At 35.9% G+C, this 12,682-nt stretch overlaps 2 protein-coding genes across 4 annotated transcripts; both read right to left on the bottom strand.

Annotated features, from left to right (window-relative positions):
• Positions 1 to 3,130: 3,130 nt before the first annotated feature.
• LOC110893170 (protein PHLOEM PROTEIN 2-LIKE A10) lies at positions 3,131 to 4,285 on the bottom strand. Its single transcript, XM_022140288.1, has one exon. The coding sequence runs from the start codon at positions 4,283 to 4,285 to the stop codon at positions 3,131 to 3,133; it is 1,155 nt and encodes a 384-aa protein (XP_021995980.1).
• Positions 4,286 to 8,770: 4,485 nt separating this feature from the next.
• Positions 8,771 to 11,289, bottom strand: LOC110895431 (tyrosyl-DNA phosphodiesterase 1-like). 3 transcript variants are annotated; one of them, XR_002567133.2, is made up of 7 exons: positions 10,443 to 10,676; positions 10,205 to 10,261; positions 9,958 to 10,112; positions 9,789 to 9,872; positions 9,628 to 9,681; positions 9,481 to 9,519; positions 8,771 to 9,366 (listed from the first exon to the last, which is right to left on the bottom strand). XR_002567133.2 is itself a non-coding variant. In XM_035981071.1 (6 exons), exons 2-6 carry the CDS (start codon positions 10,945 to 10,947, stop codon positions 10,059 to 10,061), a joined length of 447 nt encoding a protein of 148 aa, XP_035836964.1. In that variant the 5' UTR covers positions 10,948 to 11,116; positions 11,211 to 11,289; the 3' UTR covers positions 9,987 to 10,058. The 3 variants fall into 3 exon arrangements, 2 of the variants coding, with proteins under 2 accessions (XP_035836964.1, XP_035836965.1); XM_035981071.1 differs by lacking the exons at positions 8,771 to 9,366; positions 9,481 to 9,519; positions 9,628 to 9,681; positions 9,789 to 9,872 and adding exons at positions 10,695 to 10,784; positions 10,861 to 11,116; positions 11,211 to 11,289 and having other exon boundaries at positions 9,987 to 10,112; positions 10,443 to 10,601; XM_035981072.1 differs by lacking the exons at positions 8,771 to 9,366; positions 9,481 to 9,519; positions 9,628 to 9,681; positions 9,789 to 9,872 and adding exons at positions 10,695 to 10,784; positions 10,861 to 11,161 and having other exon boundaries at positions 9,987 to 10,112; positions 10,443 to 10,601.
• Between the last annotated feature and the right edge of the window lie 1,393 nt (positions 11,290 to 12,682).

Below are 12,682 nucleotides of genomic sequence, written 5' to 3' on the forward strand. Positions count from 1 at the left end.
GCAACTTTCCCCCAAAACTACGGAGCTTTAATTGTATTACATTTGTTAACTAAAATAGATATTATCTATAAAACCAAATAAGCAAGTCGCTCAGTTGGTTAGAGCTTTGCTGGCGTAGGTTAAAAGGAGCCGCGGACTCCCCGAACTTTTCACTCAGTAGTGTTATATATGTAGTTTTCCTATAGAAATTTTTGGGCATATACGTTTTCGACCCCCCCCCCCCCCCCCGGTTGGAAATCTCAAGCTTCGCTAATTGCTGTTTTAGCTTTTAGCAAACCGACCTGGTTTCGAATCCAATTGTGATCGTAATTTTTTCGTTTTGCAAAAAATATAAAAAATTAAACATTTTAAACAGCGAAAGTTGGGCTCTAACATGTGACAAGATTTTTGACCGGCATCACAAGATTTATGGTTTTGGCATGCGTATTGTGGTCCGTCCGGTTCACTAAACATCAATGTGCTCCAACAATCTCTATTATATCTCGCTAAACGGAATGGAATTGCACCTAAGTGTCCATTTCAAGTGAATGGACATACATACAAACATGGATACTATTTAACCAACGAGATCTACCCTACTTGGTCAATGTTTGTGAAGACGTATCCATTTCCCGTCGATCCGAATGAAAAGAAGTTCAAGAAACTGCAAGAAGGGGCAAGAAAAGATGTGGAGCGTGCTTTTGGTGCCCTAAAAGGATTATGAGGTATACTTACACCCATACGTGCTATAACGGTGAACAAAATTATTAGCGTCACGTATACATGCACGATGGTGCACAATATGATCTTAAAGGACGACGGGCATTCATTCTCACCGTTCCACATTGGGGATCCAGTCGTCGAACTTGTTTTTGACGATACATTTCTTCGGTAGTCGATGGATCGAGATACGCATTTTCGACTTAGAAATGATCTTGTTGTCCATCTTGCAGCTCAAAATCTACCGTACCTCGAGGAGGAAAACGAGGAGTAATTTTTCTTTTATTTTTTTCAGTTTTATAAATTGTCTTTTTTTTATTAGTTTGAATTATGTATTTTTATTTTTATTTGAATGAAGTTTAATATTTATCTAACATTTGACTTTATTTAAATTAAAAAAATAGTTTATGTCATGGGTAGGTATCGTCCGTGTTTTATAGCCAATAGGTATTTTGAAAGAAAATTGACATGACGGGCGTTGGTTGGTTGGGGCAAAAGCACTACCCCTGAATGCCCCTTCCTCTCTTAGAGAGGTTTTATGGTTAAAAACATATATGAACGCTTTATTGCTTTATTGGAAGAATACTGATTTGATCATTATTTGTGCGAGGATACACCCTTTTATTGCCGGTAAAACTCATTTGGCTCAAGGATCGAACTCAGGTTTCCCTAGGTCTCCTATCATTGCCCACCAGTGCCAAATTGATAGCTTTCAGTATTCTCAGCTACCTGTTCCACAAAACCACCAGCAGGGTGATGAATAACAACCTTCTTTTACTTCATCTTTTTTCGAGGATCAAAAGGAGCAAGCTATATCATGATTGATACATCAATATGAACAACGTTTCTGATAACACTTCCTGGCAGATTAACTAGAAATCAGTCAATAAGAAGATATACTTGCATCAACTCCTTCATCCTTCATCTCGATTTAGTTTTCTTCATAAATATTTTTTGTTCAATAGAAAAACTAAAAAAAAAGTTGTTTAGCAAGATCCTATCAGCAAACATTCTAATGAGTTTAATATAGAAACAATAATAATGTTAATAACAAACATTTAGTAACTGGAAAATCAAAAAACACATACAACAAAAATAGCTATTTAAGAAAGTTAATACACATAAAACATATTTGTGATCCTAAATAATCATCTCCTGTATATGATTTGATCACAGTTTCTTATAAAAAATAGAATATTGTTTTATCTAGTATAAAATAAATAACTAATTAATACACACAGGTCATAACCAACTATTTGAATCGTCATCAACGAGAATCGGAAACGATCAATTGAAAGGGTTCGAAATCATTGAGTTTTCACAGTGAGATCTTCGACTTATGGGTTCTTATAACAAGTATCGTCGTATTATGGGTTTTTTTTATATATGTGATTGATGAGTTTATAGTATAGTGGGGTAGGGCCCGGTTTCTTTATCGCGCCGAAGGCCAAATTTTTTTAACATTCTCAGAGACAGGGCCTAAACGAAGCGATACAACGCAAAGAAAAATGAATTCGAAAAGCAAACATATATCCTGTACATAAGTTTTTATATTATATCATGTATATGTATATGTTACAACCCCAAAGATGGTTTGAAATACTATTCAAACATTCTTAACCAATTTCTTTGATGAATTCTTTTGGTTTAAATTACTCTCTTGTCTCTGCGCCGTTTCAGAAAGTGAGCCTCACTGGCTACTTGGCTAGCAATTGGGTTGAATATTCGGGTGAGTTAAAACTTAATATATAGCCTATTCCATTTCATAATTCAATTTTAATTCATTTGAGTAGAGGTGCTCATTTCGCGTCTTTTTTCATACCGGTTTCAGGTATGAAAAAAGTGATCAGGTTTTTTGGTTCCAGTTCAGAGTTTTGACCCGGTTTAAATCATTGGGTATGGACCCAGTTGGGAATACCCATGTTTTCTAGTACCCGGTTTTGGGTTCTTTCTCGGTTAAGGCATAATACCCGGTTTTTTGTGCACCTCTACATTCGAGTTCCAACTTTTTATTGTTAGCGTAGACCCCCCCCCCCCCCCCCCGGTCTCATAATTTGGCTTTAAACCATTCATTTTGCTCATATCATAATCTAGCGACTCGGGGCTAACAGCAACATGAAAAATTGACTTTAGTATTGAATATAAATCCATATACTAACCCCGGACTGGTTGAACAAACAACCACTTCAATCCGATTCGTGTTCAAAGTCACCAAATACCCACATATGTATATATGTAGACACACACATCTAATACAAACCAAACAACACTAGTTCTTTTCGACTCTAGAAAACAAGATAAAACAGCAACAATAGAGACAATCAAGACTCTAAAAGAGTTCATTCAGTTCAATCGACAAATATCCATATATACACATAACCATATTGTATCATATCGTATGAATTTGAGCTAAAGAATATTCGCAACACACTTACGCTGATGCAAAACTCCAAGGACTGCTTAACACATGCAACCAAACAGAAAGGCATATAGTCATAACAGCATACGATTTCGTACTCACATACCTGTAAACTTCACGCCCTCTGTCAACCGCTTCTTCATGAACAACGTCCACCTTCCGTTTCACACCCGTTGATAGCTGCTCCAAGAAAAAGTCCAAGAATGATCTAACGGTTGCAAATGTCACCCTTCCGGTCATATCAAGCACAAGCTTTCTGTTACTTGGAACCGCTAACGTTGAAGAAATCCTGCTCACGAACCCCTCACTCTCGCTTTTTCTTGATTTAATTCCACCGTTCAAAACCAGTTCTTTCCCGTTAGGATTCGATATAACTTCGTGGGAAGTCTTGACAAGCGTCTCTATCGCACCATTGCAGAATGTTGATAACAAATCTTTAACTTTTTCATTGTGTTTAGGGTTCGTTAAACCCTCCAAGATCTGGTCATACGGGTTGACATCCATCGTTTTATCAAGGTAAACCGTCACCAACGTGCTCACAAACTGCTGAATACAATCCCCGATCAGTCGTTTACATTTTTCTTCGGCTATCACATCCACCCACTTTTGCACCGAACTTGAACTTGAACTCGAACTACTCGAACGATTAAACTCATACCCAATCGCCATAACCATATTCTTCGCAAAACTCCCAACAATAACCGAAACAAAACCAGACCCAGCCGGCGAAAACAGCTTATCCAACGCCCTATCCGCAAACGCATTACCCCCCGGATCACCTTTCCTAGCCCCAACCCTATACCCCCTCAATATCCCAACCGTTAACGCGCGGGTCACACTAACAATCGACTCCGAAACCTCATTCGACTTGGTAATCTTAGACAATTGCCTCAAACTATTGGGGATTTCATCCGAATCCGACTGTATAAACTCCTTAAGATCCTTTGACACCACTCCTAACGTCTCGGCCGATTCGCCTAGCAATTCGGCTATCGAGGCTATCGCGCTAACAACCTTGACGAATCTTTCCCTCTTTTTGACAACAGAGGGTAAGTTATAAACCCTAATTGCACCATATGTTGAAAACCCTAAGGCTGCAAGCAAAATTAACCATTTCTTTCTCTTTTGTGTGTAATTTAAACACTTTTTCACAAGATCTGTATCCATATGACCAGTGAATTTGGCCTAATTTGGTGGAAATTAGGGTGAATTTGATCAATTGGCGTTTATGATTGAGTTAGGGTTTTGGATTGTGAATGTATAGATTTGAAGAATTGATGTATAGATACAAGTGAAGGTGTACGTATAGGTGTGAGATTACGAACCTTGAGAGCGGATTGGGAGAATGCTGTTGCGTCGTCGAGTTAACTGAACACCACCTACCTTCCAATCGGTCTCATCTCATCCACTACGAAATTACGTGTTTATATTTTATTTGGTTAAATTACACTATGACTACCTGTACTTTCCAAAATTAAGAACTAGTCCCTATATTGTTTATAAAGTGGATTATATAGAGCTCGGATCTATTCGACCATGCTAAAGCTCGAGCTCGTTTAACTTATGAAAGCTTGATCGAGCTTGGCTTGATTCGAACTTTGTTTCTAAAGATCGAGCTAGGCTCGTAGGTAAATTTTCAAGCTTGACTGCTGAGGCTCGAGTTGTTTATTATTTACTGATTAATTTATTTTGTTATAATTATTATTTTATATATAATTTAGTTATTTTTCATAATTTGATAGATATTAATTAATATTCTTTAAATATATCTAATATATTAATAAAAAGACGTATAAATAGTAGAGCCCGCTCAAGCTCAATAAGTGAAGCTCGGGAGTCGGGTTTAGGCTCGCTTATTAAACGAGCTTGTTATTAGGCTTAAGCTGGAGCTTGAGATAGTTTAAGTTCGGTTTGTTCGAGCTTTTTTACAAGTCAGTATTAAGTAGCACGTAAGTAGCTCGACTCATTTGATGATGGCACTTGGAAACCGGTTAATCGCTTAATTGTTAAGAGTCGTGTCCATAGGTTTAGTGTGGAAGTAAATTGTGGTGGCTTTAATTATATTTGATTGAAAGTACGTCTATTAGGTTCCTTGTTGCAATGAAGTGTTGAAGGTTTTAATTGCATTAGCTTGAAAGTATGTAGTTTGAGTCATCAACTTTTGGATATACAACATGTGTATTTTATTAAAGATAGCGTCTATGATGGTAATATAATCTATAGACATTACAAGTAAAAGTTCAATAACACATAATTAAAGTTTGAGCCTAGTAGTTGATACTCATAAGTTGAAAAGGTATTAGCTAAATATATTTAACAAGCACGTACTCAGACTTTTCACTTATGTATAAACATAAAAACATATGTATCAATTTATCATCAAATTCACATTAAGTATAATTGTTCTATGATCACTAGCTTAGCTTGTTTAAACGGTTATGGTCCATTGTTTAATATTTTGTGTATCAATCTTTTATGATTACGACATTGAAATCTTATTAAGGCCGTGTTTGGATTGTTTTACCTCCTTATGACTTATTGACTTCTTGGAAAAGGAGGTTTTGGGAATGGTGTTTAGGTAAATGATATTGAAATAACTTTTTTTAACATTATAAAAAAGAAAAATAACTGGATTTTGTGAAGTTGCTTTAGGGATCTCTTCATGCCATGTTAGAAGTTGTGTTACAAATTTAATTAGGAAAGCACCTCATCTTTTCAAAAGTAGAAAGATATAACCTTTAAATCGTTTGAATATTAGAGTTGATCAATTTATTTAATATTTACCATATAAACTTGATAAGTTTAAATTAATTTGAACATTATAACTTTCATAAACAATTACATTACCTGAATAATCATATCCTGCTTGATTGTAGTATGACGGCTATATTATCCCTGAAACTTAGTGGAATGATGATCGTTTTAGCCATTTAGAAAGATGATTATTGATGACCTCTTGGTCTAGTGCGTTAAGTGTTCATCTACATTAAAGTGGTATAGATTTGAATCTTACAAAGTAAATACTAGGTGGATTTTAGAGTAATTTTAAACGATGGAGGAGGGATGATATTTATCAGAAGGTGAAGTTGAGGGACCGAATATACCTTCAAGCTATAATGAAGGTTAATAATGAAATTATCTCACATATGTTTGGAGAGAAGTTAGTTTTAATGGGTTACGTTTGAACATTGAAATGGACAAATGGTATAAATAAAAATATAAAATGTGGATAAGGACCATAAGGGTGACGATTGTAATCGAGATCAAGGGCCCACTATAATAATTTAAGCCGTCCAACCCAATAAGAAAATAATCAACTTACCGAGTCAATATCAACTCGCTGCTTAATTAACTCAGTTGGTCAACACATAAAAATAAGAGTTTATCGGACTCGTTAACCGGTCATAATCAACTTACCGAGTCAATATCAACTCGCTGCTTAATTAACTCAGTTGGTCAACACATAAAAATAAGAGTTTATCAGACTCGCTAATCGGTCCATATGAGGCAACCGACTCACAGCTCTGAAGCGAAGCCAAGAGATGGGATTAAGCCGCTATCTTTAGTCCCAACTGCCGTACTTAGGCTCAGACTCTGACCGGAATTCCTCAATCGGCCGATCATCATGGTGGGCTAGCCACTCAAAGTGTTTATCCAGTAAGGTTCAATAATGGATCTCTACTAGAAAACACAACATGCCAACCACTAGGCCACCTTGAGTGGTTAGCTTGTCAATATATCAAAAAGTCTTTTAAGAATCAAATTATTACGGTTTATATGTGTTATTAAATGATCCATGATTACGTATTAATAACATTAATTAATATAGATAAACTATAGATTTTGATGTATTATCTATCTATACTTTCTATAAAAGAAGAAACTTCAATGACATAAGACCGTGGGGTATGGTGGGGCTTGGGTTGGGCATTGGTTGACACGTGGAATGGGAAAAAAACCCACGCCCATATGGTATGGTGGGGCTTGGGTTGGGGGCATGAGTTGACACATGGCCATTGAGAGCCCGCCATGTCACCTTGCTAGCCCGCCCCACGCCCGGCTTCAAACCCACGCCAAAGGGGCCACGCCCAAACCCAAGCCCCAACCCAAGCCTTCGGGGTGGTGGCTTGGGCATTTTCCCCCAACCCACGCCCCATACCCCATGGCCTAAGAAAAGCTGATGTGTCAGCTGGTGTAACTCCCTGTTTTTTTGCACTTTCCATAATTAGAAAGCCTTGTTTGTATTTCTATTTTTGGAAATCTCGTTTTCCTTGTAATCGTATTTCGTTTCAAGCCATTGTAAATCCGAGACTTTGATTATAATGAAATTGATCTTTTGCGTGAAATATTCATTATTTATACATGTTTACACATTTATACGTGCATTCGTTTGAGACATGATTCATAATTCGCATAAACGTAAGTTTAATTTATAAACAATGATCGTGTATTCGTAATTCTTAAATCTTTTGTATGTTCAAACACTGGGTTATTCGATTATAAGATTAAGGAATATGATTTTCGCTTGGTTTATACCTAAATGAAAATCATTCACACTTGTTACATATGACACACTTAATATATCATATGTTAGTTTAGTTAAAACATGTTTCATTACATTTATATACTTCATTATTATACATCAATTAAATGTTAAAAAGGAATACATAAACAGCCGGCCGGATGTAGTGTGGTTAAAATATTTTGTTGTTTTAATTAATTAACACCTCTTTGTATCACAATTAATCTACAACTAATTTATATTATTAAAAAAATATATATAATAAAAAGATGAATGACACCAGCTTGTGATCGGAACTAATGTTGTATGTAAATTGTTGAGTTTTAATAACCCCCTAAACCACATAATGTTACATTTAAATTAGTGGTTAATTATGTGATGAATTATAATAACAAAACCTACTAAATACTACTTAGTTGAACAAGGCAATATATATATCTTTACTACTAGTCGTTTACCCGCGCGATGTGACGGGAAACATATCACTTAGGTTGGCGAGTTTAGGGCTATGTACGGGGTGTAGTTTCCAATGTGGCGTGCGACGATGATGGTGGTAGTGTAGCAGAACGTGAGGGTCGGTTGCGGCCTTCTTCAGCGGCGGAGAATCAGCGGTGTGGGGCGATTGGTGATTTCGTTATGGCGTTTGGTGGTTATTGTGCGACGGCCGGTTACCGGCTTCAGGAGAAAACAAAAAAAAATTATGTGATTCTAGTTATGTTATGAGGGGTTTTTAAGATGTGGGTAAACACACTAATTACCTTAACCGTTTTGACGCATTACCCATTCTACCTGAACCATCCATTATGCCACATTTTCTAAAGGTTCGATAACTTCTTTGAAAACCTTGTCTTGCCCCTCAACAACTTCCTGGCCCCAAAAAAAACAAAAAATAAAACATTTTGTTCCCACTGTTCATGAAAATTGCTATCGTCGTTGTCATCAAGAATCAACTTTACATCTAATCCATCATTGCACTTCTTTCGAAGAGTGCCTTCAGATCGCCTTCCACGTATGATATGTCCAATGTACATACTGAAATGTACATCCACAGAAAAACAATTAATAAACGCACAGCTTTGAAGGCACATTTGTTTTTATAATAGTCTATGTAAGTTGAAAAAAACAAGCATGCTTAAGAGTATGATCATATTGGTAAGTGAAAGTTTATGTCTGCCAATATGCCATTATAGTATGAAAACCTGACTTAACATCTCGACATGTATTAACAATGGCTGATTTGAACCACAACCAGTTTTAATGGATCACAATTAAATGTTTTCAAAACAAAACTTAAATCCAATGTGAATAGTATTCAGCAAACCATAGTTTTCTGCAAATGAAATCGAAATAACAAACCTAAGCAGTGAGCATACTGGAACAACCAGCTGCCTTTGTCTTCTTCTCAGCACTCTTTGATGTCAGTTTCGCCTTAATAACAATCGGCTATGATGCAGAAACAGTACCCATCCCCAACACCTTAAAGTAACCTAACCATGTGACGTCAATAACGGGAACCTTATTAGTAGACGACTTCTCCTTCACGTCTGGTAGTACCATCGACCAGAATTTTTTACGGAGACTGTGGAAGTACCGCATACTGACTTCATCTTTAAGATGCTCTAAACATAGGCGCACCACGTGGCATACTTGAACCTGTGGATTCGATGCGATCAACAGTAGTCTGAATCACAGCCACTTTTTGCAGCGCTGGGCTTGTAAAAACTATCTGCAGAAACGTTGTATTTCTGATCAGTAATTGAGTGTTTTGGTTGACTCAGTTGGACAATCAAATGAATCCAAATCAAACAAATTCACGACGACATGGCGAACTGAGGTATACCGATTCCTAAGATATACCAGTAATCCATTTCTTGTGGCCCTGAAATAAAAAAAAAGTACCCATCTAAAATAACACGATTAATATTATTGTTACCTCTTGAGATATAGTTTACGAAATCATTTTAGTGGAAGTGCACCTATCGCTTACCGTATAAACTTGTTGCGGCTGCCATGCATAAAACAAGGTGACGTTTGGGCTGCCCTGCATAAAACAAAACATGTAATATGAATATTTTATGGACACAGCATTGACCTAAATGGCTAAATGGAATGATCTTGTATGAGAGCTTAAATGACGATGATACCCACCGCGAAAAATATGTCTGAACTTCCATTCGAAGTCATGTAGGCCCGTGCAATAAGTTCCTGTGCGGGTGGTTGCTGCGTAAAATCCTGTAGAACAAGAAAACAATGGTGTAAATTGTAATTATCCATTTCTAACGCTAAAACTGAAAGGTGGGGTAGAAAAGTAATTTACCAGTGGAGGGAAACTTTTTCAGCTGCCCGTTGAGGAACAGAGAATCCTCCGTGAGTACTCGTATCACTGGCGGTTAACGTCTTGCAAAAGTAGTTAGTTGGCTATCTGCTTAGAGTTCCCAGCTCAACCGGAAGAAATGTATCCTTTTGTTCTTGCTAAAAGAATATTACATCAAAATTATTAAAATATCAGTAAATATTACAACAAACAAACAGCATTAAGATTTAAGACATTAATGTGAGATTACAGGGGTCAACGGCTGCAACGTCATTTGGGCATACACCTCGTCCGTTTCAACATCCGCCTAAAATTACATAATCGAGCAATCTTTCTTATTAGTTTGTATTTTACACGTTTCACTATATACATATACACATATGTATTACATGTTTGATCCGTAATAGATAAAACATAACCCAAATAGACCAATTCACAAGTAAACGTGTCAAAAATGCCACAGTAAAAACAAAATATGTGATCCATACCTGATATATATTTGAACCTGTAGAACTGAACGGATCTTCATGTGTCCCCATTTCTTTATCAAAAACACAATCCTGTAGAACTGAACGGATCTTCATGTGTCCCCATTTCTTTATATTTAAACCTGAATGATATCCGGGTACAAAAGCTATTAACCTCACCTGAAATTTGTATTTACCCAGTTTTAATAAACTAATTTAAGTAATACTAACAAACGTCAAACTTTCTTTATGTAAATATGAAACAAAGGTTACCGTTACTTTGCTGTAATCAAATTTCTTAAAAAAAGATGAATTGAGGCTGAAGTTGCCTCGTTCAGGGAATTGAACAAAAAACTCAGGCCACTGCAGTTATTATAAAGTTAGTTACGTAATTTAAAATAAAATAATCTACAATAGTCGAGATGCAGTAGTATAGTACCTTTAGTGCACTAAGATAATCAATAAGATCAGATTCAAATCCACTTCCTTTATCTGAACCGCCGTGTTTCCACGGGAAATCTTGCATCCACAAACCCTGGCTTTTGTTATTCCAATCGACATAGATTAAGTTTGCTGTATGGACGATAATTCGAATTCCCTGAGGATACACCAAAAAACATCGCTTTGGAATGGTGTGTCCCCCATGCAATGGGTAATGGAGGTTTGTGGAAAACCCAATTTGAAGGTCTGTTTCTCTATAAAAAAAAATAATAAATAATAAATAGGTAAAAAGGTGAACGCCAACAGAATGATTCAAATTCATATTTGATAATTTTGATCGATGCAAACCTTCATATGCTCCTGCCTACCATCGCTTTCACCATGAACCACCAAAACATGTGGAGCTTTCTTTAGAGTTGGACATTCTACACCACAAAAAAAAAAAAAAATCTATATCTTTTTCCAAAAAAAAAAAAAATCTAAATCTCCAAAAGATCAAGTCAATACAAGAAATAACATCATTAAACACATTTCAATAGTCAATCTACCCAAAAGAACTTCAGGAATGATCCCATTCAAGAACATAATCGAAAACACACATCTATTAATTTCTCTACCAGTGTATGACATTAAGCATTTGCGAAAACATATGATAATTAAACGTGTATCATTGTGACTTAGAAACCCTAATGAAGATTGAAATCACACATTATCAAGTAATTTATCCATTGTACTGAAATTAAAACCTCGTTCACATAGATTGACAAATTGTAAATTCAATTGATAAGTACAAAACTTCACATGAACACATAAATATGGGAATTTATCCACTATACTAAAATTAAAACCTGGGTCACCTCTATATACTTGACGGGAATCGCATCTGGAACTCCAACCACCGAGATCTGATTCTTCTCCATGATTTTGTTGTTTCCTTCCGAGTATTCTTATTATTCTTTACCAGATCTAGTCTTCAAACCATGACCTACAAGAAAATCCATCTTAAAACACAAACGTAAGTAAAATCCAGTGAATACATGAAGAAATAGTGTTCAGAATCAAAAGGACGGTGTTAGTTACCCTTGACGAATGTTGCAAAATGCAAATAAAAGCCGGAAAACAGAACCAAGAGGTCAGAATCTTCATCGATCTGTTGAAACTTCATAGATTTGGTGAAATCGTTCCTGAATCGCCAGAAAGAGAGGAGCAGATCTGGTGAAATCGTTCCTGGATCGAGAGAGAGAGAGAGAGGAGCAGGGAAGCGGCATTTTGAAATGTTTTGAAATCTGAAACCCTAGTTTGTGTTTATGTGACAGCGTGTTTAGTTTAGTGTTTAGTTTAGGGGAAAGGGTATAAGTGGAAAGTGAAGATTTCTGATGCTTAAAAGACTTGTACATCATGTTTTAGGGGTGTTTTAAGGAAATTTCAATGACCTTAAGAAGTCCTTTGGATATATATATATTATATATAGTATAGATATAATAAAAGAAAACACTTTATGGACACTTGTCATCATATTAGTACATCTCTTATAGATAATTATTTTTTTAGTTTAAACTCTTTTTAGGGACACTTGTCATCATATTAGGGCATCTCTTATAGATAATTATTTTTTTAGTTTAAACTCTTTTAATTAATTATAGATAACTCTCCTACTAAATATTATTTAGTTTAATATCTTATGGATAATTATTATTTAGTTTAATCTTCTTCTCATTTATAATATTATTTAGAGTTAACTTTCATTTTGCTCCCTGTGGTTTGGTTATTTTAACGGTTTTGATTCAACAGTTTGAAAATAGTCATTTTCCTCCCTGATC

Source organism: Helianthus annuus, chromosome 12 (genome assembly GCF_002127325.2).
Source record: "Helianthus annuus cultivar XRQ/B chromosome 12, HanXRQr2.0-SUNRISE, whole genome shotgun sequence".
Taxonomy (NCBI): Eukaryota; Viridiplantae; Streptophyta; class Magnoliopsida; order Asterales; family Asteraceae; genus Helianthus; species Helianthus annuus.

What these genes read in the sequence shown, in the direction of transcription:
- LOC110895431 (XM_035981071.1), bottom strand. Translation starts at nt 10,947, where the DNA reads ATGCAAGATTTCCCGTGGAAACACGGCGGTTCAGATAAAGGAAGTGGA. An exon ending in ATTATCTTAGTGCACTAAAG is followed by an intron (nt 10,785 to 10,860) that starts GTACTATACTAC and finishes TAATAACTGCAG; the next exon opens with TGGCCTGAGTTTTTTGTTCA. An exon ending in CGTTGCAGCCGTTGACCCCT is followed by an intron (nt 10,113 to 10,204) that starts GTAATCTCACAT and finishes ATATTCTTTTAG; the next exon opens with CAAGAACAAAAGGATACATT.
- LOC110893170 (XM_022140288.1), bottom strand. Translation starts at nt 4,285, where the DNA reads ATGGATACAGATCTTGTGAAAAAGTGTTTAAATTACACACAAAAGAGA.